Source organism: Lygodium microphyllum, chromosome 14, assembly GCF_053477565.2.
Source record: "Lygodium microphyllum isolate KBCC chromosome 14, Lygodium_microphyllum_v1.1.10, whole genome shotgun sequence".
NCBI classification, from domain to species: Eukaryota; Viridiplantae; Streptophyta; class Polypodiopsida; order Schizaeales; family Lygodiaceae; genus Lygodium; species Lygodium microphyllum.
This window is the reverse complement of record NC_141148.1, coordinates 124,548,989-124,569,858: the sequence shown is the minus strand read 5'-3', so window position 1 is coordinate 124,569,858 and position 20,870 is coordinate 124,548,989. Positions and strand designations below refer to the sequence as shown.

The window sequence follows — 20,870 nt, the reverse complement described above, 5'->3', positions numbered from 1 at the left end:
TCACATGAAAATAAGACATTTAACTTATTGAAAGGGAATAACTATGGAAAAAGACTATGGACTGGACTGGACTTAGTAACCACATGATACTACCTCAGCATGCAGATCCAGACCCAATGACAATAGTGGTCACTCCAACAAGAGATGTTCAGATAATAAAGAACAGATACAAGCTACTACACACCTTCGGACATAACATTCTGCTATTTTGCCCTGGAATATATGACTTTGGAAATATCTTCAGCTGTTTCAGATTGGCACAAATAGGAGCTTGATCCTCATGGCTGCAAGGTGCCCCATTCAGCTGGTCTAAAAGGCACAAAAACACCAAGTTGCTTGTCATTGCTTGAAGAGATGAATGATAACAGTTTGCTATCCAATATAAAACAGTATGCAAGCAAACCCTGCATTAATGCACCTTTGCACGCTAAAGAAAGATATATTACAAAAGCTTGTAACAGTAAACAGGCATAGTGGAAATCAGAAAGTAAAGAGATAAGAGGGTAAGAAAGAAAGTCAAAACAGGAACACCCTAACACTTGTTGAGAGTGTGCATATCCAGCTCCATACTTAGGTAGATGCAGGTGTTGGCATAAAATTACACAGCAAAGCAAACAGGATCTCAACAAAGAATAATTGAGTACACAGTGAATTAGAGAAGAATGGAGATGTCTTTATTTGCAAAGTGATACAGTGATGGATCTATCCATATGTGTGCTTCCAAAGTGAAGCTTGTTAGATATGATCAATGCCCCACCCTCATTAGGTGCTACCAATGATCCATGGTGCTCAAAGTTGTAAGGCCCCCATTATGAGGAGAAGCCAAATGTGAGCCCGGACATTGATTGAGTCCTGACTTGTATATCAGATGAGGTCTATGTGACCGGATGGCAAAAAGGTGGCTGCTGTGGGTCTAATCTTTGGGTTAAATGGAGATGGTTAAGCTGGTAGCAACTCGAGGCGCATTTGCATCGAGTTGCGGTTTAAGGGAGTTAAAAGGGGCCCCTATTGTGGGGTCCGGGGGACGCGGAAGCGGCCCCTGGGCCCCCCTGGCGGGGGTCCGGGGGCGCTGCCCCCGGCCCGATGGTAAAGGGAATATTCCCTGGAATATTCCCTGGCCGACTAGTGGAGGCTCATATGGTAGGTCGGTCAGCAGGCCGACCTAACGACCTTCGCAGGCTATAAAAGCTAAACCCCTTCGCAGCCATCTCTCACTCATCTTTCACCCAGTCAGAGTTGTTGTTCCAGCTACCCTTAAGCTCTTCACCTATCTTCTGTCTAGATCGCCATCTAAGCTTCACACAGTGGAAGCGCACGGGTGGACAGAGCCATCTTTGTATCAGTTGTGTGAAGTTAAAGAATTTACTGATTCTCCTCTTATATGTTGTGTACTCTCTATCTCTTTCTCAGATTCTGTTCGCTGCGCCGTGTAATATTTTACAAAGCTTAGATGGCAACCTAGACAGATTTTGCATGAAGAGCTCAAAGGTTGTTGGATGAACTCCAATTGGTAAATGAATAATCACGGTTCTGAGGTCTCCTTTTTATTGCCCACAAAGGTGGTCGATCAGCATGACCAACAACTCATATTACTAACCTTCACTAGCTGAGCAGTGAATATTCCATTCATTGTGGAGTCAAGGATGTTGCCCTTGAACCCATGCCTAGGGGTTGACCTTGTTGAGCTAAAACACACTTTACAACTGACTAGCATTTTCAAACAGCCCCAAAATACGCTTAATTAATAAAAAACGCAAATTTAGTGTGCGATTTGAGAGAGTTTCAATGGTCCCCAAAAACCCTAATTTTTTGGGGCATCCTTCAACATCTATAAATAGACACGCTGCCCACCATTCAGTCTCATTCTTTTGTGCAGGTTTCTCACTCTATTGTGCAGATTTCAGCCATCAACCACCTACCATCTGCTGTCCAACCATCACCGGCTGCAACCCATCACTATCCAACCCTAGGCAGCCTATTTTCAGCCATCGCCTTGCTATTTGGAGGTCTCCATCTGCTGCATCATAGCACCTGATCAACCTGCCCTTCAGCATTTGGTGCCAGGTAACAGGCTACTGCTTTCCCTTCCACCAGACACCTGCTGCAATAATTGTGTTTTTGTTGTCCAACGAGCCATTTACATCACCAAACACCGCTCTTGTTGTCACCTCAGTTCCCTAACACTCTGGTGATCAGTGTTTAGTGTTTCCCACACTCCGAGACAAGTAGTCACAACACAGCATTCATTCACTTAAGACTTTCTTCTCTCTATGTGTGTCTCTGTATTTAAGTTTGGAGTTTTTGCATTTTGTGTTTTGCATTTAGGGTTTCAGTTTTGCTTGTCTCTATCTAAGTCTTTCTATTTCAGTCTTGGCCGTACATCCTGTTTCCTTAGTACGAATCCTAGCATATCTTCACATGGTATCAAAGCAGATGCTCTTCTAAGGAGAGTCTTGAAGTGATTGTGGAGCCTAGTCTTGAGACTCACACGCGACTTAATTCTAACTCATAATGTCTTAGGCACCTTCTTCTTCGGATCCTATGATGCCTTATCAGGCTTCTCCATCATTGGAGGCTCTGAGAAGGCATTATAGTCTCGAGAAGAAGGTAGACACACCCTCACCTTTACCATCTTCTTATTCTCCTTTTGGCCATCTTATAGATGAAGAGTTTGAGAAGTACTTGCACATCACATATAGTTCGGTTTACACTCCAACAAGTGCTACAACTTCGTCTAGACCGATTGGTGAGACTGACCATCTCTCTAATCTTGGAGGGACCATGACATTCGGTGCGTCTGCCAATCCATCTCCTTTATCTCTCCCAAGCCTTGTGTCAATTTCATATAACCCTTTTGAGTTGTATGAGCCAAAATCCTCTCTTGTTTATCCTTTTGGTATACAGAAGCCGGATGGTTTTTAGTATGCTAACTTTAATAGAGGAGGCTCTCAAAGCAGATACCCTTCATCGAGTATGTCTCTACCATTTGTTTCATTTGAGCAAGTAAACCACACTTCTCAACTGCCTTCCATCCCACCACTACCTTCTCCACATTCTAATCTACCATATCTTTATTCCAAAATCTTGGATTACATTCCACTTCTGCTCAAAGCACACTAGGGGTTGGATCTTCTATCTCTGCTCCTAACATTGCCTCTCTATCCCACCATCTATCTACCCTCCATTCACTCCACCTCTTGAAACATTGTTAGGGGGGAATGCCACCCTTTAACATTGTACCTTCCATCTACCCCCACTTTACCACATCCTTCCACTCTGGGACAGCTATGATGGGCATACCCCTCACTATCCTCCAACACTCACAGACCCCCCACACCACCTTTCAGACAAGGATATCTATCCTTGGCTTATGGACTGCTGTCACACATCCCTTGGGTTGCTCCTACGCGGGGATTTCCATCCACTGCTCCCTATCCCTCCACCTTGGGCTCCATAAGTGGTTACCATGCCCATACCTAATCTGCCCTCACCCACATTTGGATCCACTATACACACATCTCGTATGCATGGTGGACACTCTAGTATTACTTCCCAAGTGTACTCCACTCCATCTTCCTTTCCACCCTACCCCCATTACACACCTTCTCCATCTCATAGCACTACCACTCATGTTGCAACGGCCAAGAATGCCTTTACGAATAAGACTCAATTTAACAGGTCGAATTTCACCACTTGGTCGAACTTCATGCAACAAGTGCTCAAATCTTAGGAACTTTGGAACCTCATCATTGGTACCGAGCCTATGTTGGACCCTCGATTAGCTCATCCTGATCACATCCATCAATGGAGAGCTTGCAATGCCAGAGCCAATGTTGATTAATGCAGGGGTTGCTTCCCGAGTTTCACTCTCAATTACAGCATTTTTCCCCCGAATCTAAGCATTGGAGTCATCTCATTGACCGTTATGCAGCTTGAGATCGCACTCGACATATCAATCTTGATTTTGAGCTTCAAGAGTTTTCCGTTAAGAAAGGGGATGATTTGAAAGTCAAGTTGGCCAAATATTGGCAGTTACTCGCCAAGTTTGCTACTACTGGCTCCCCAGAGTCAAACGACAATGAGGTCATGTTCTTCTTGAATAAGTTGCCTAACAAATACTTCCATTTTATCCAGCACATTATCTCACTACTTAGATTACTGACCTTGTATGAGTTTGAGTGTCAATTCTTGCGTTACCCGAGGCTGCATGATCAAGTCCACAAGAAGTCCTCCACACATATCCATTCAAAGGGGCGAGGGCTGGTTGCCTCTTCTTCAGGAGGGAAAACCAACAGTGGCAAGAACTCACAAGATGCGAAGGCAAGCCAAAACAAGGGTGACACCACTTCCTCTGACAGAAACAAAGAAATACGACCCCTTTGACAATAATTTCCTAAGAAAAATAGGTTTTACAAACATTGCCAGAGGTTGGGCCATATGGACTTGGAGTATCGTCCCAAGGCCCAAGGTCTTCCACACCTAGAAAACCACAACAAATTGCTACGACTACCTCCACTCCGACTAGCTACTCCAATGGGGCTAAGCCTTCCGCTATTGCACCATCTACTCCATTTGTCCCAACGGCTACTGGACATGTGGCATGTGGATAGCCTCAGCAGCCTATCTCCTTTATTACTCCTGACGGATTGGCTGATTGGTCTGCTAGTGACTCACCTATTAAACTTTACACATCTATTCCTAGGACATCCACTGCACCTTCTAGGACCTCTTCCCTACCTCGCCGTACACAATGGTGACCACACACTTAGCCTTTCTCTTTTTAAACTTTTGTTGCATACTTACATACTCATTGCATTGCACTTAGCTTTGCTTTCTTTTATTTTATTTTTTGTTTTGTTTTTGGAAGCATCTCACTACTCACATATATGCTTGCAAAATTTGATCTCTTTTGCAAGGTTTTGTATTTTAGTGTAGGGCTAACATGCATGCTTGCACTAGTCTTGACTCTTGTTTGAGCTAGATACAGGAGATGCGCATCCTTCCTTTCATGGTTCCATCTACTTGGTGTTTTGCTCTTCTACCAACATGGAGGATTCATATCATATGAATCCACACCCCATGCGAATGCACCCTTAATAGAGCATCCTCAAGCCAACCATGCGAACCTCACAAGAAAAGCAAAGACGAAGAGAGAATCATCTATACCTATATTGTGGAAACCTTGGACACATCACCCTAAATTGCCCAAATAAGAGGGGAAGAACCCCAAGAGTTGTTGTAACCATCTTCAAGCAGGAAAACGAGGATGTCCGATTGTAAATGAAACCGTACAACCGGACCTTGATATAAGAAGGGGTCTCTTGAACCAAACCACACCCATGGACACTTTCCTTGTCACGGTCCAAATGATCCTACTGAGAAAGACCTTTTCCCTCAAAGCCCTAGTCAACTCCGGAGCCTCTACATGTTTCATTGATGAAGACTTTGTAAATAGATACTAGATTCAAGAACTCCAAAACACCAATCTACAATAGCTAAAGTCGTGGATGGAAGACCTCTAGTATCTAGAGATATTACCAAGGAAATGTCAGAAGTGGAGCAGCGGTGGAAGCATAAACATGTGCTGAAATAAACTGCTGAAACACAAGACAAAAAGAGAAAAGAAAAGAACACGATACAGATGAGAACTCAGATGTATGCACGGGAAATGGAATCCATATATCTAAACACGAGACAGTCGCATACAACAGTGAGTCACTGGCTGCGTGGGCACTGGCACTGGCTCCTCTCTCCACAGAGTCTGCAGATGGTGAAGATGAAGTGACTGACTGAGGAGGAGCCACTGAGTATAAATAGGCTGAAAAAGTGGGGAGCAATAATGCTGGTCGGACAGCATTTAATGCTGGCCGACTGGTACATAAAATGCCCCAATGGCATAAAATGCCACACCAGAAAAATACCTAAAATACCTAATAAAAATGCCCAGCCCAGATCAAGATCAGACTCACACATGAGCTGACAAATACTCTGCTAACACCCTCTCTCAGATCATGGGTGATCTGATACAATACAATAGTACAATGAAAAGGGATCAGAAACTATACAACATAGAACCACCAAGTAGAACCATGGATACCCAAGCAGTGGGTGATCAAGCCACCACCAAGGTGCCTCGGAGAGAACCTGATGTCGATGTCGATCGTACCAAACACCTGAAAATAGAGAAGATCATAGAATATCTTTGTGTCCATCACCAATGTCTCGCAGTAGCATACAAGACCAGCCTGTCAAAAATGCCTCTGAACATAGGTGACCATGGATTCCCCGCCTTTGGCCAGACCACCAAAGTGTCCCCTCATGTGAGCTCTAGACGAAAGCCTCCCGCTCTCTGTCAGAGAACCAGCTCAGCATGAACCTGGATGTCAATCCCAACTCCAGGATTTGATTCCGCCAGACGAAAGTCGATGCGTCAGGGACATTCCTCTCTGGAACCTGTGCACCTGTATAAAAATATATAGATGAGGCGCGGCTGCCCCATCTGAACACCCGCTCACACTCCCTCTCTGGCACAAGAGAGTCGTGAGGGATGACCTCATCACCACCACTAGAAAGCAGCCGAGGAAGGGGCCACCAAGCCCTTCCCGCGATCCGAAGAAGAGGATCCCTTCCACGCCTTGGACTTCACCTTGGTCGGAGGATCGGAGTCAGAGTCGGATGAAGGAGAGGACTCATCGGTAGAGTCAGCATCCCGCTTCGTCTTCTGCTCCTTCTTCCTGGAAGCCGCTAACTTCTTGCAGTCCTTCCGCAAATGTCCCTTCTTGCCACAGTGGTAACACTGGGCCTTCGACTTCTTCTTCCCGTCACCCCTCTCTGAAGCTACATAAGCCTCACCTCCATAATGTGCCGGAAGCCGCTCCTGTAATCTCAAGGATGTCTCATGCTTATCATCAGTGGAAGTGCACGGAGGAGCCATATGGAGAGGATAAGAAGAAAAGTAGAGAAGAGATGGAATTTAGAGAGGAAACACAGCCAAAACACAAGCACAGACTACAGAAAAGGAGAGTTCACATGCAATAGAACCCAAAATCTGATCAATAGAAGACAAAATCTGCTGCAGAAAGTCAAAAAATCAGTCAAAAACTGCCAAAAACAGAGAAAACGGCCTGAAGTAACAGTCACCCAGCCGCGAGAGATGCTGAATCAGCAAAACGCAGGCTGTAAACTGGAGAAAAACAGGTAGAAAACTGTCGCCAGCAGCTGCAGATGAAAAACGCAGGCAGCAGAGGGTGTGTAGGCAGCAAAGGGTGCGGAGGCAGCAGGCGATGGCAAAACTGCAAAAAACGCAGGCTGAAAACAGCCCCAAAACAGGTCGCCTGGTTGCGACACCAGTCGTCTAATCAGCAGGGGTACAAAACAGTCTTGAAATCAGCAAGAAAACACAGCAGAAACACAAATCCTGAAAACTGATACCATGTCAGAAGTGGAGCAGCGGTGGAAGCATAAACATGTGCTGAAATAAACTGCTGAAACACAAGATAAAAAGAGAAAAGAAAAGAACACGATACAGATGAGAACTCAGATGTATGCACGGGAAATGGAATCCATATATCTGAACACGAGACAGTTGCATACAACAGTGAGTCACTGGCTGCGTGGGCACTGGCACTGGCTCCTCTCTCCACAGAGTCTGCAGATGGTGAAGATGAAGTGACTGACTGAGGAGGAGCCACTGAGTATAAATAGGCTGAAAAAGTGGGGAGCAATAATGCTGGTCGGACAGCATTTAATGCTGGCCGACTGGTACATAAAATGCCCCAATGGCATAAAATGCCACACCAGAAAAATACCTAAAATACCTAATAAAAATGCCCAGCCCAGATCAAGATCAGACTCACACATGAGCTGACAAATACTCTGCTAACAGGAAAATCGACCACTCATGGTAACTCTGGGCGATCACAAATCTCGTGTATGCTTTAATCTCATATCCAATCCCACAAATCCAATCATCCTTGGGATGCCTTGGCTAAAGAAACACAGCCCAAAAATCAAAAGATTACACGTCGTGAAAATCAAGAAAAGCCGATATATCTAGGAGTCAAAGCCTTTATGCACACACCAAGGCAAGAACCAACCTACATGATATATCATATTCCAGCTCAAGAATCTAGTAAGGATGAGTCAATCAAGCTACCAAGCCAATATCAAGAATTCCAAGATGTCTTTGAAAAAAAGAATGCAAATCTCTTGCCCGAACACAAATCATATGATTGTGCTATAGAGTTCCATGAGGGGGCTCAACCACCTTTTGGACCCATCTACAAACTATCCCATGATGAACTAGTTGAACTATGCAAGAACATTGATGAGAACAGCCAAGGGGTTCATCAGGCACTCGAAGTCTCTTGTTGGAGCCGTTGATACCAGAGCTCATGGAATACCTTGGAAAAGCCAAGATCTTCACAAAAATTGATCTACGAGGAACTTACAATCTTGTACGGATCAAAGGAGACGAATGGAAGGCAACCTTCCGCACAAGGTATGGTCACTTTGAGTATGTTGTTATGCCATTTGGTCTCACCAATGCTCTTGCAGTGTTTCAACATATGATGAATGATATCTTCCAAGAGCATCTAGATGATTTTGTAGTTATATACTTGGATAATATCTTGATATTCTCAAAAGATCCAAAGAAGCATGAGCACCATGTAAAATTAGTTTTGGAAAAGCTCATAGAAAAGGACTATATGCAAAACTTGAGAAGTGTTTTTTTCATCAAATAAAAGTGGAATTCTTCGGATACAATGTGTGAAGGAAACTGCTAGGGTTTGCACTAAGGACACACAGAGTGTATGACCGCGACAAAAACACAAAGAGATAGACACAAACACAGAGGACAAAACTCAAACCCTAAACGCAAAACTCAAAAACTCAAACCCTAAATGCAAAACTCAAAACTCAAATACAAACAGAAGAAGGGAGAGAGAGAACACAACTCTGAAGTGAATGAATGCTGTAAATAAATACAAGAGTATACAGTGTGCTCAAGGGCAAAGCAGCGTCAGAGTGTGACATCCACCGAAGACGAATCCCAAGCCTGTGACCACCAGTCGGAGTGTAGGAGCGCTGAATAGTGAATGGCACCAGGCTGGTCACCAAAACGCAGCAGTCTAGAGGCTGGAAACTGATAAACGCAGCAATGTACCACCAATCGGAGGCTGGAAACTGTGCACAATCTACTGTAAACAGTAGACTGAAATAGTGTTTGAGAGTGTCAGGGCCTGCAATGCTGAAAACACAAACTAGCTGACCCTGGAGATGATGGACAGTAGGCTGAACGGCACTCTGGGACAGTCTGGAGCAGCCGCCAACAACTGAGAGCTGTCGTCTACAGCAATGGACAGACTGAAGATAATGTGGCTGCAGTCGATGATGGCTGGATAGCAGATGGAGGTAGGCTGCACGCTGGAAGCTGGGTGCCAACAGCAGCAGAGGGTGTGTGGGCTAGTGTAACCTGCAAACAAGGATAATGGCTGAATGGGGGCAGCCTGTCTATTTATAGATGTGGAAGGGCGCCCCAAAAATTAGGATTTCCACTAAACTCTCTCGAACCGCTCCCCGTTTTAGGGTTTTACTCTAAAAGAGCATTTTTAGTGTGTTTTGAGGCTGTTTAAGAGGGTAATCAGCAAGTAATGCATATTTTAGCTCAACACAATGTCTCCCAGAGAGGAATCTTCATAGACCCCAAGAAGATCAAGACTATTCTTGACTAGCAGAAATCCACGTGTCTGCAATGTCCAATGTTTCCTTGGCTTTGCCAACTTCTACATGATATTTATCAAGGATTATTCAAAGATAATCACACCACTCACCAGTAGCACAAAAAACTCAAAGTTTACATGGATCGTAGAAGCTGAGAAGGCCTTCTAGACCCTGAAGACTGCTTTCACCACTGCCCCAATCCTAGTCCACCTATGTCCTACCAAGCCATTTTTCTTAGAGACCGATACATCAGACTAGGCCTTAGGAGCCATCTTGTCCCAGCAAGGAGATGATGGTCATATGCATCCAGTGGCATTCCACTCAAGGAAGTTCTCCTCTCCAGAGATAAACTATGAGATCCATGACAAAGAACTCCTTCCCATTGTAAATGCCTCTGATACTTGGCATCATCATCTAGAGGGTCCAGTCCATAAAGTTATCGTCTATACAGATCACAACAATCTAAAATACTTTATAACCACCCACATCCTCAATCAAAGACAATCCCGCTAGAGTAACTTCTTATCTAGGTTTGACTTTGCCATCACCTATCGCCCAGGACACCAACAATACCAATCATATGTTTTATCAAGAAGATCCTACATGGCACCTAAGAAGGGAGAAGAAGCTTTCGATCAACAAGCAATATTAGTCAAGCTAGAGCACTTCCAACTAGCAACCCTCTCCAATTGTCACCAAAATTACCCTACCTTGATCCTGTAAACGCCCCGAACAACGTACTATGCTTAACAATTATGATATTCGCTTGTTTTCGAGATTTAATATAAAAGAGAATGAACACTTAAAGCTGAGGTTTGACTTTGCCATCACCTATCGCCCAGGACACCAACAATACCAATCATATGTTTTATCAAGAAGATCCTACATGGCACCTAAGAAGGGAGAAGCAGCTTTCGATCAACAAGCAATATTGGTCAAGCTAGAGCACCTCCAACTAGCAACCCTCTCCAATTGTCACCAAAATTACCCTACCTTGATCCTGTAAACGCCCCGAACAACGTAGTATGCTTAACAATTATGATATTCGCTTGTTTTCAAGATTTAATATAAAAGAGAATGAACACTTAAAGCTGAAAATGAAAATTACTCACAAAATTACAGCCATGAAAATGTGAAAGTAATGGAGACAAGATTGAGGGTTGAAGATGGGCAAACCCCTCCCCCCCCCCGGGAAGGAATGTATTTCTGCTCAACCCAAGTCCCTTAGGGAAGAGCTCAGTTACAATCAACCTGAGAGTGAGGAGAAGTAATTCTCACTCTCACAAGATCATGCAAAGATGTACAAACACATATGCATTATCTATTATGCAATGATAAGAACTGATTTCTTTACAGTATAAGAGAAGAAAGAGGGGAAATCAGTCTTTCTCCAACGTTGATCAGCAGTACATGGATAGGGCTTGCTTCTTGTTGCTAAAATGGAAGAAAGAGCTCGAGAAGGAGGTGCTGTAATGAATTTACAGGCTAAAGAAAAGTGCATTGGAGCTGGCCATTGATGAGTGGTCACAGGTTATGGTGAACCCACGCGGTGGGTTAGAGAAAAGATAGTTCACACTTCCACCTATATGGCCCGATTGGGCGCCTGTGACCAGAACTCATGCATATCAGGGTTAGACTTGCACACAGAAAGGATTGATGCCTTGAAGTGTGGGCTAGATCCGCCAGAACAGACAGTTACAATCAACAAGATGGCATGATCATGAAATGCTTGTACAATGTGCATGTGTGGGTTGAAAGCTTGAAATGCACATTTCTTTGCATAGGAAAGTCACATGAAGATTCTGATACCGTTTTTGCGATGTGCACAGAAAAAGCTTTCATATGATACCCATATTGGGGGGTCCCTAAATTTTAGGAGCCTCGAATTAGCCTAAAAATGCTAGTTTTAAAAAATAGGGATGTCATTCTAAAAATAGTAAATTTTGTACTCTGACTGTGCGTACTTAATTTGGTTGTTTTTATTCTTGACATTATTCAGCCCAAAAAGGAAGGCCATAGAGAAGAGACAAGTGTTAAGACACTTCACAAGTTTCCAAGTGTCCTACCACTTGTCACATCTCATGACATGTGGTTGGACACTTGTCTTGTGCTACTCCACTTTCCCCTTTTGTACTAGCCCTTCCCTCTCCTATAAATAAGAGCTCGTTTTTCTTCATTCAGCATCATTTTTCTTTGCTGTAAACTCATGTACAACACCCACAGATAGCCAGAAACTGGCCCCATCCAAAGGAAACAAATTTAATTTTAATAAATCATTATATAGACAAATTAATGAAAAAGGATACAAATTCTGTTTCTATAGAGTTGTGACAGCCTTCTGGCTTTTATTCAACTGTCCTCAGCTGAAAAGCTTCTTGATATGGCTGAAGAATGTCTAGGTAATCCTTCATGAATTTTTCATCTACCCACGATGCATTTGTTGTGGGTAGATTCTTGAATTTTAGTAAGAATTTTCGTGTCACAAGGCCACTTCTCGTGGTTCGATCCTTGTGAAACAAAATCTGTTCAGGTTTCAAGAGTTGCTTTGTTTCTTCAACTTCTAGAGGATCTTCGGTAATGGGTTCCTTTGGTTTTGGTCCTATGTAAGGTTTTAGCAAACTTACATGAAAAGCATTGTGTATTTTCCAATGAGCAGGAAGCTCAAGTCGATAAGAAACTTCATTTATTTTCTCAATCACTTTGAAGGGTCCAAAGTATCTACTGGAGAGCTTTGGAAAAGATGAATTTTGACCGGAACCTTGTTTGAGCCTGCTTTTATCAAACTTTAGCAAGACATATTGACCTTTTTCAAAAGCCAAAGGTCTTCTTCGTTTATTTGCTTGCTTCTTTTATCGCTCTTGGGCAACTTTGATAGTGGCTCGAACTTGATCCATTGCTGTTTTTAAATCTGAAGCAAACTCATCAGCAGAGCAAAAATCTTATCTTTAGTGCGAATATTTGGAGGAGGAATCACTTTACCCTGTACTATTTCATTTGGAGCTTTCCCTGTGGATGAGTGCACTGTATTCCCAAATTCTTAAATAAAGCATGCCAAAAGTTACTTGTGAATTTGGAGTCTCTATTTGAAATGATCTTAGAAGGCATACCATGTAATTAGAAGATATGTTGAATGAAAAGTCTTGCAACTTGTGCGGATTTCAATGTTTTATGACATGGAATAAAATGTGATTGCTTGCTGAATCGATCAATTATGACCCAAATCATATCATGACCTTGAGGTGTTCTTGGAATACTTGAGATGAAATCCATTGTGATAGATTCGCATGGATCTTTGGGCACTGGAAGAGATTGCAACAATCCTGGAGTCTTCTGCTTATCACACTTCGATTTTTGGCATACTAGACAAGCCTCAATGAAGTTATGTGTATCTCTTCGTAATGGTGGCCAATAAAAGTAGCGCTCAATTGCACTTAGAGTGGCTGCCCTCCCTCTATGCCCTGCATAAGGGGGTTCATGACTTTCTTTGAGCACCTTTTGTCGAACAGGAAGAGTGACACAAAGGCGATTGTTCATGAGAAGGTAACCGTCTTTGATGGAATAATCTGGATGAGAACCTCCTTGCTGTAAATTTGACCAAATTGCTGCAAAATCAGTATCTTCATCATAAATATTCTTCATCGTTTGAAAATCTTCATGATGAGCCACTGTAATAGTTGGAATGCGAGGCACTCTAGAAAGTGCATCAACAAGTACATTTTGTTTCCCTGGAGTGTACATAATTTGAAAATGAAACATAGACAAGAAATTTTCCCATCTTGCATGTTTCTCCTGCAAATGCTTTTGAGTCTTGAAATACTTTAAGCTCTGATGATCAGTTTTAATAAGGAATTCATTGCCTAAAAGATAATGTTTTCATATCTTCAAAGCATGAACCACTGCTAAGAGCTCCTTTTCATAAATGTCATACCTTTTCTCCACATCATTTAGACGGCGGCTTTCAAAGGCTACGGCATGGCCTTCTTGGTTTAGCACTGCACCAATACAATCATCGCAAGCATCTGCTTCCACCACAAATGGTTTTACCAAATCTGGAATGATAAGAACGGGTCCAAAAATAAGAGTTGTTTTCAGCCTTGTGAAGGTTGCCTTCTCTTTTTCCTTCCATTGGAAAGAGTTCTTCTTCTTTGTAAGGTCATGAAGTGGAGAAGCCATATGTACAAAATGCTTGATGAAGCGGCGGTAATAAGAGCATAAGCCAAGAAACGATCACACCTCATGTACATCATGAAGATGAGTCTATTCTTGGATTATCTTCATCTTTTCAGGATCCATCTGAATCCCTTCAGATGATGACATGCCCAAGGTAATTTATTTTATGCATGAAAAAATCACTCTTTTTACCATTTACCAAGAGTTGATTTTCTTGAAGTAATTATAGAACAATCTCCAAGTGCTGATGATGCTCCTCTTCATTCTTGCTAAAGACAAGAATATCATCAAAGAAAGTACTGACATATTGTCGATGCTCTCTAAAGATGCACTCCATCATTCGATTAAAGGCGGCTGGTACATTGGTTAATCCGAAAGGAACCACCAAGAAATCATAAAGACCGTATGAAGTGCGGAAAGCAGTTTTGTGTACATCTTGTGGTATTACCCTAATTTGATGATAACCACTCTTTAGATCAATGCGGCTGAAAACCTTTGAGCCTCCTAGACGATCCAAAATGTTGTCAATTCTGGGAATAGAAAACCGATTCTTCACAGTGATTTTATTGAGGGCTCGATAATCAATGCACATCCTGAATGTGCCATCTTTCTTTTGAACAAGAAGAACCGGTGAACAAAATGGTGAGCTACTTGGCCTAATTAGCCCACGGTTGAGTAGGTCTTCGACTTGCTTTCTAATTTCTTCTTGTTGAGGACGGCTCACACGGTATGGTGCTATATTAGGAGGAGAACTGCCCGGAATAATATCAATATGATGGTCTTCTGGTCTTTCTGGGGGAAGCTGATAAGGAAGATCTTCCGAAAAACAATCTTTATACTTTTCCAAGAGCTGAAGTCGCTCTTGGTTTTCAGCATTCATATTATCTTTTACATCAGTGACATAAAGCAAACAACATTGAACACAATCCTTAATAGCTCTAGAGACTTGCATATGGCTTACCATAGGTATGGTGTCTCCAGAAACTCCAGCTTGGATCTCATACTTCTTGCCTAGAAGGCTAAGGGAGAAACGGATCCTGGGGTGGCAAGAGGAATGCCAAGGTCGATGAAGTCCATCGATGTAGACTGCTGCTGAATGAACTCCTCACGATCCTGGGAATCCCCCTCTAAAACACTAGGGGCCAGGGAATCCACAACCGCATCACCGAGATCGTCCCCCTCGGAAAGGGATGGGGGGTACGAGGGAACCATCGGAGGAGAGGGTGGGGGATGGGAAGGAACCTGTGGAATAGAAGGTGCACAAGCGGGAACGAGTGTAGCAATAGACTGCCTCGGAGGACCCTGCATCAAAGAAGGGGAATGGAGCGTGTAAAGCCCGCTCCCCTGCCAACCTGTAGATAAGACAGCTCCTGTAAGAGAATCCTCAATAACAAGGGCATGCTCGGTGAAGATCACGCGTGTGCCAAGCCTTGTAAGGCCATAAACTGAGAGGAGGGGAAGACCCAAATCCGGAACATGTAGGGCCTGTGAAAAGGAGCTCGAAGGTCGGTCGGTAAACAAAGGCAATGTGCCAACACCACTAATAGGCACCAATAAAATGTCACCAACAGTGACTGAACCCTCTGATGGACGGAGATCCTGTAACAAATCACCTCGGGGAGTCATATGACTCGGAAGCACCACTATCCACTAACCAAGGCTGCGCAGAAGACACTGCAACCACGGAAGAAGGATCCTCCTCCAAAGCATGGATATGAAGGAACACTGACTCATGGGTAACAGCTGGTGTAGAGGTAGAAGAAGGCTCCGATGTAGATCCATCCTTCGCTCCCGGACAAAGGTGAGGGTACTTCTTCCAACATTTCTCCTCTGGATGTGTCCCTTTCCCACAGTGTGGGCACTTCGGTCTCTCTAAATCTGAGTCAGAGCCTGAAGAACTGTCCTTCTTCGTAGCCTTTGACTTCGTCTTCTTCTTCTTCTGTCCTCCCGAACCTGCAACAAAGGCTCTAGTGGAGTCGGATCCACTAGCACTGACCTCTCTGAGTCGCTCATCATGCTCCAAGACAAGCGGGGATAGCTCCTCCCATAGAAGCTTCTCACGGGTCCTCGATGTAAGAAGGCTGGTGTAGAAGACATCAAACCGAGGCAATGGCAGCTGAGTCAAAAGAATCATAGCCATGTCTTCAGAAGATATCGTCCGACCGAGGGATGCAAGCTCATCCCTCATATCCTGTAATTTGTTGATGTGGTCCTTCATGGAAGGACTATCATCAATAGCGAGCATCCGCAACTTCTTTTCGAGAGATATCCGGTGGGCAAACGTCTTCTGTTGATAGAGAGACGCGAGCCTTCTCCACACGTCTGCTGCAGTCTTCAACCTGTGAACATGAACAAGGACAGAATCCTGCAAACTCAGAAAGAGGAAAGACCTGGCTCTAGAATTAAGCCGATCCCATAAGGCTGCACGATCCATAGATGTCCCATCTGCGGGATCCACCTTAGGTCGGGGAATAGGAACAGAAACAAGCTCCCAAAGATCGAAGGAGTCCAAGATACACTCCACCTTGCAGGACCATAGAGAAAAGTTGGAGCAATCCAACCGGTCCTCTTGGGGCAGCTGAGGAAGTACGGGTACTTGTACAGGGGGTACCAAAGGCTGCATCTTCGGCCCACTGGAAGGGGATCGCCGAGATACATGAATAGAAGGGGGACGGGAAAGAGGAATAGACTCCGGACGACACTCCTCGTGATAGAAATCACGCCTCCGTTCAGATGAGTGTCGAGACAAAAGCTCGTCACCTGAGTCATCAAAGCCCGTAAACTGATGAGAAGACATCTTCCAATCTGCAAAACACCAAACACCAAAGAAAACTGTGCCGAAGCCGAAGTAGGACCAGCAGTCTAGTCACCAACCACCAGGACGCAGGCTTTGATAGCCTACAAACACCTGGATCTGCAAAACGCAAAGCTAACTGATGACGATCACCAGAAAACAGACTGCCAGCACCAGGACACAACCAGGAAATGAGTCGCCAGCAGGAGATGTGCCACCAGGAGTGGAAACGACCACCAGATCTGCAAAACACAGCCAGATGATGTGTCGCCTGATGGTAAACGCAAGCAGGAGGGGTCGTTTGATGACGTGGCAGCCTTTGGAGAAGTCATTTGCAGCAAACACAAGAAGAATGGCCACCTAGAGGGGCCGCTTGGGCAGTTGGAGATGAGGCGACAGCAGCAGAAGAGGGGTGAGGTATCTCTCCACAAGGTTAGGTCCTCCGTGCTCTCAGTCAGGCGATGATACCATGTGAGAGTGCGCAACGGAAGAAGAACACAAACACAGACGAGGAGAGAGAGAGAGCAAAAAATGAAGGAAGAAAATCTGCACTGACTGTAATGAATGTTGAATACAAAACTATGGACTGATCAGCCCCTGCACGCAGCCCGAAGCGTCAGTGAGGGCACCAGATCAGGCTGATGATGACGGCAGCACTGAAGACGGAGGAAGATGACGGAGTCAGAGTGTGCACCTGCCAAAGAAGGAGGGAAGATGATAATACAACTGGCTGCCAAGTGGGAAATGGCTATAAATAGCCAAAAAACCCAAAAACTGGCCGACCTGAAATTTGAGGCCATAAATATGTCCGACCAACATTTAATGCTGATCCGGCCAGCATTTAATGCTGGTAAAAATGCCAGCAATGCTCAGAAAAATCCCGGAAAGGGTAGCAGGTGAGGCATGCTGAAGAATGCAGAAACTGCCCCCGGAAATGCACATAAAATCCCGACTGGAGGAGAAAATGCACTGAAATGCAATAAACTGAGTGCTCTAGAATGAGCTACCTCCTCCGTCAAAACAAGTGATAGACAAGTCAGAGCTCCTAAAGTCCTCATCTGACTCAGACTGAGGCTCACAGGCAGGAGATGACAAGGCATGACAAACATGACTGCTAACAAGTTCATCAAATATCAAAGGCATGGCTCCGCTCATGGCTGAGACCAATCGTAAAGTTATTTCCAAGTTTCTTATTGCTGATCAAGCAGCCTTGGCTGCCCTTATTTCCCTCGTCGCCAAGAAGAACTTTGTTCTATCAAGTAAATAACTAAGACTCTTTTGACTTGTTTATCTGAAAAATGTGCTAGAACAATCTTTGCAATTTCAAATTAGCGAAGAAGCTTGTCAATTTTAAGCTTGAAGTTGCTAACCATTTTGAGTGAGTTCCTTATCGCCTATATGGGTCAACTTGAGAAGGTTGGTAAGACTTTCAAAGAAGATTATGTCCATTACGCAAGCTCTCTGATTTGTTTCGCGCTTTCAAGACCAACATTACTATTCTAATAAAAGTGGCCCCGACGTTATTTGCTTTCTACATCGTGCTACAAAAGGATATTTCCATGGATAGCTGCGATCAAACTGTAGAGGGCCTTATGCAACTGAAGCACTTTGCCCTTTGAGCCTTTCTAAACAAAGCTAGGAGGTTTCATGACATAAACCTCCTCATGAAGATCACCATTTAGAAAAGCAATCTTCACATCCAATTGATGCATATGCCAATCAAAATGGGCAGCCAAAGTAATGACACTACAAATGGTGGTCATACGTGAAGTGGGTGCAACATCTCATCATAGTTAATCCCATGATATTGGACATACCCTTTGACAACAAGACGTGCCTTGTAGCAATCAATGTTACCATCAAATCTGTGTTTTAATTTATAAGCCCACTTTGTGCCTATAGCACGCTTGCCAATAGGCAAGTCACATAACTGCCATATGCTATCTTTATAAATAGAGTCCATTTATGACTACATAGTTGCCATCCAGTGCTCATCCTCTGAAGTAGTTATCTTAGAAAGTGGAGTGGACTGCTTGTTGTCCTGTAATGTATTTAACAGCCATCTAGTGTAATATTTCCCCCTTGCCACATTGCATATGAACCACCTTCCCCCCCCCCCCCCCCCATTTTAATCAAACGAAATCGAAAAAAATTTCAATTATCTCCTCCCAACCGCCGCCAAAACGAGTAACAAGGGGAGGAAGGAGATGACGACAATGACGTCGAAGAAGCTGACGATGTTGAGTGGGCGACGGCGTCGAGGATGCAAACACAGCAATGATGATGATGATGGAGGAGGAAGGCCACGAGCCTATTACCTCCACCCCCCCCCCCCCCCCCCTTGACCAATGCATATGATAGGTGGTGGGTGGGGGAAAGACCACCACCACCATCCCTCTTCCACATGCCCCCCCCCCCCCCCCAAAGCAAGATAGGCCGTTAATTTTCTGGCCCTTGCTGCTGAGAACCCCTCCTGAGATGAAGGCATATAGACCACCTCCTTGCCCCTTCTCCGCTAAGAGAGGGTGGGAGAGAGAGAGAGGGAGAGAGGAGATAGAGGGAAAAAGCATAGAAACAGGGAACGGCCGTTCCGGCCTATAGGAACGGTTTAACGCGTTCCAGATCCTTGGAGGAGGTGAAACGGCCAGGGAACGTTCCCTGCCGTTCCCTGGGCCGTTCCCTACCGTTCCCTGTTTGGAACGGCCATTCCAGGCTTGTTGACCAAAAATTTACATTTTTCCACGTTTTTTCTTTTTGCTTATATCACACTTCTTCTACTACATGTTCACCTATCTCCATTGCCTAATGTGTACACACTAATCTCTCTCTCTCTCTCTCTCTCTCTCTCTCTCTCTCTCTCTCTCTCATATTCAAAGTGTCAAGACAACCCACAAGCCAATTAGGAGTCCATGCAAAGCTTAAATTTGATGCATTATGAACTCTTGCAAATCACAATCACATTTCAGCCTATTTTCAATTCCAAGGTAATCATCCATTTATATTGCCTAATTTCAAGGGAAACTAGAATAATTGGGGCAATTCATGAGCAATTTGGAGCTGTGGGGGTAATCGAGTCAATTTTGGGACATTTGGGTCAATTTGGAGCATTGGGGGGTATTGGGGCAATTAGAGGGACATTCTTTGGGGCAACTTGATCATGCAGGGCATATTTGGGACACTTAAGATATGTGTCGTTCCCCCTCATTCCCGTTCCCCCACCTTGGACATTCCCCCCGTTCCAGGGGGTCCCGCTCCCGTTCCCATTCCCCGTTCCAGGTAACTATGGGAAAAAGAGAACGAGGGAGAGAGAGAGAGAGAGAGAGAGAGAGAGAGAGAGAGAGAGAAGAGAATAAGAGGGAGAGAGAGGGAGAAGAGAGGAGAGAGAGAGAGAGAAGAAGAGAAAGGGAGAGAGAGGAGAAGAGGAAGAAGAAGAGGGAGAGGGAGAGAGAGAGAGAGAGAGAGAGAGAGAGAGAGAGAGAGAGACTCTTTGACGGTTCCCTTCCCTTCCCCCTCCTTAGAGGGTGGACACACATGTTTACCCCCCTCCTATCCGCAAGCCTAACCCCTCCCATCGCGGTAGAAGGAAGTTGCCCCGCATACCATCTCTCCAACGAGAGAAGGGAAGAAAGAGATTTACAAGCCGAAGTATGGCCCCAAAACGGAGGATGACACGCACCAATGGGAATCCCACATCCGATAGTGGGGCCATCGGTCGAGGCGATATCGTCAATTCGAACACAACGTTAGGTATGGTTAAGCCATCTCCAAATACCCAAGTACGAATTGCCATCTTCCCTATTCATAGGCCATATCACTTTGGTATGCGTATGAATTCATACAAAGGAGTAGCTTGAACTTATTCCTATTATTATAAATTGGCATTCTGATTGTTCCTTTTAACCCAACTTAGTTGCATACGGCATATTTGTTGATTGCGCAATGACAAGGAGGAACTAGACAAAGGTTATAAATGGTATAGTTGCTAAAAGAACGACATTAGAAAATTGTGCATACAAGTGCTAGGTTAAAGCATAGTCAAGGGTTACAACTAGCATAATTGCCAAATGAATATAATATTAAGAATCGGTAATAGAAGGTTCTAGTTTAAAGTTGGATACTTCAGAAGTGCTTAGCCCAAGAGCCCAAATAATAAGAAAAACTAGGTTTTTGCTCAATGCAAAGC

General features: G+C 44.2%; 1 protein-coding gene across 3 annotated transcripts in view; it reads right to left on the bottom strand.

The window, feature by feature from the left end:
• The window catches only part of LOC148026069 (primase-helicase Twinkle, chloroplastic/mitochondrial-like), a 91,943-nt gene that overhangs the window by 58,313 nt on the left and 12,760 nt on the right, over positions 1-20,870 (bottom strand). For all 3 annotated transcript variants that reach the window (XM_087693310.1, XM_087693308.1, XM_087693309.1), the window contains exon 2: positions 185-309. In XM_087693310.1, coding sequence (XP_087549436.1) covers positions 185-309 — 125 coding nt within the window. The remainder of the gene's footprint in view (positions 1-184; positions 310-20,870) is intronic.